This window comes from Myotis brandtii, unplaced genomic scaffold, assembly GCF_000412655.1.
Source record: "Myotis brandtii unplaced genomic scaffold, ASM41265v1 scaffold69, whole genome shotgun sequence".
Taxonomy (NCBI): domain Eukaryota; kingdom Metazoa; phylum Chordata; class Mammalia; order Chiroptera; family Vespertilionidae; genus Myotis; species Myotis brandtii.
Genome location: NW_005370700.1, coordinates 2715698 through 2716051, shown reverse-complemented (window position 1 = coordinate 2716051; position 354 = coordinate 2715698). Strand labels below are relative to the sequence as shown.

The following is a 354-nucleotide window of genomic DNA, read 5'->3' as shown; positions in this document are numbered from 1 at the left end:
GGACGCCCAGCGGCCTCCGGAGAGGGTGGCACCGAGCGAACCCAGTCCCAGGGGCACTGGAGCTGAAGAAGCGGATCGCAGGAGAGCGGCAGGAGTGGGGGGCAGAGGTATCACAGATGGGGGAAGCCCAGGCTGATGGCGCGGAGACTGTCACCCCCGGGCAGAGTTGAGTGTCGCCCAGGACAGTTGAGCGCCCAGCCCGTGACTGATGGGTGGCGAGGGTGCGGGTCCCTGCACCCCGAGCGCCTGGCGTGCACCATTCAGGGGCCGGCAGCGCTTACCTGTCGCTGTTCTCAGGCTCCTCGCGGTAGCTCCACGTGTGTCCCAGCGCCAGGAGCAGCAGCAGCGGAGCCA

General features: G+C 68.9%; 1 protein-coding gene across 1 annotated transcript in view; it reads right to left on the bottom strand.

Annotated features, from left to right (window-relative positions):
- The window catches only part of CCBE1 (collagen and calcium binding EGF domains 1), a gene marked incomplete at its 5' end in the record, with an annotated part of 176335 nt that extends 175986 nt beyond the window's left edge, over positions 1-349 (bottom strand). The window contains one exon of the mRNA XM_005881811.2: positions 282-349. Coding sequence (XP_005881873.1) covers positions 282-349 — 68 coding nt within the window. The remainder of the gene's footprint in view (positions 1-281) is intronic.
- Positions 350-354: the final 5 nt, after the last annotated feature.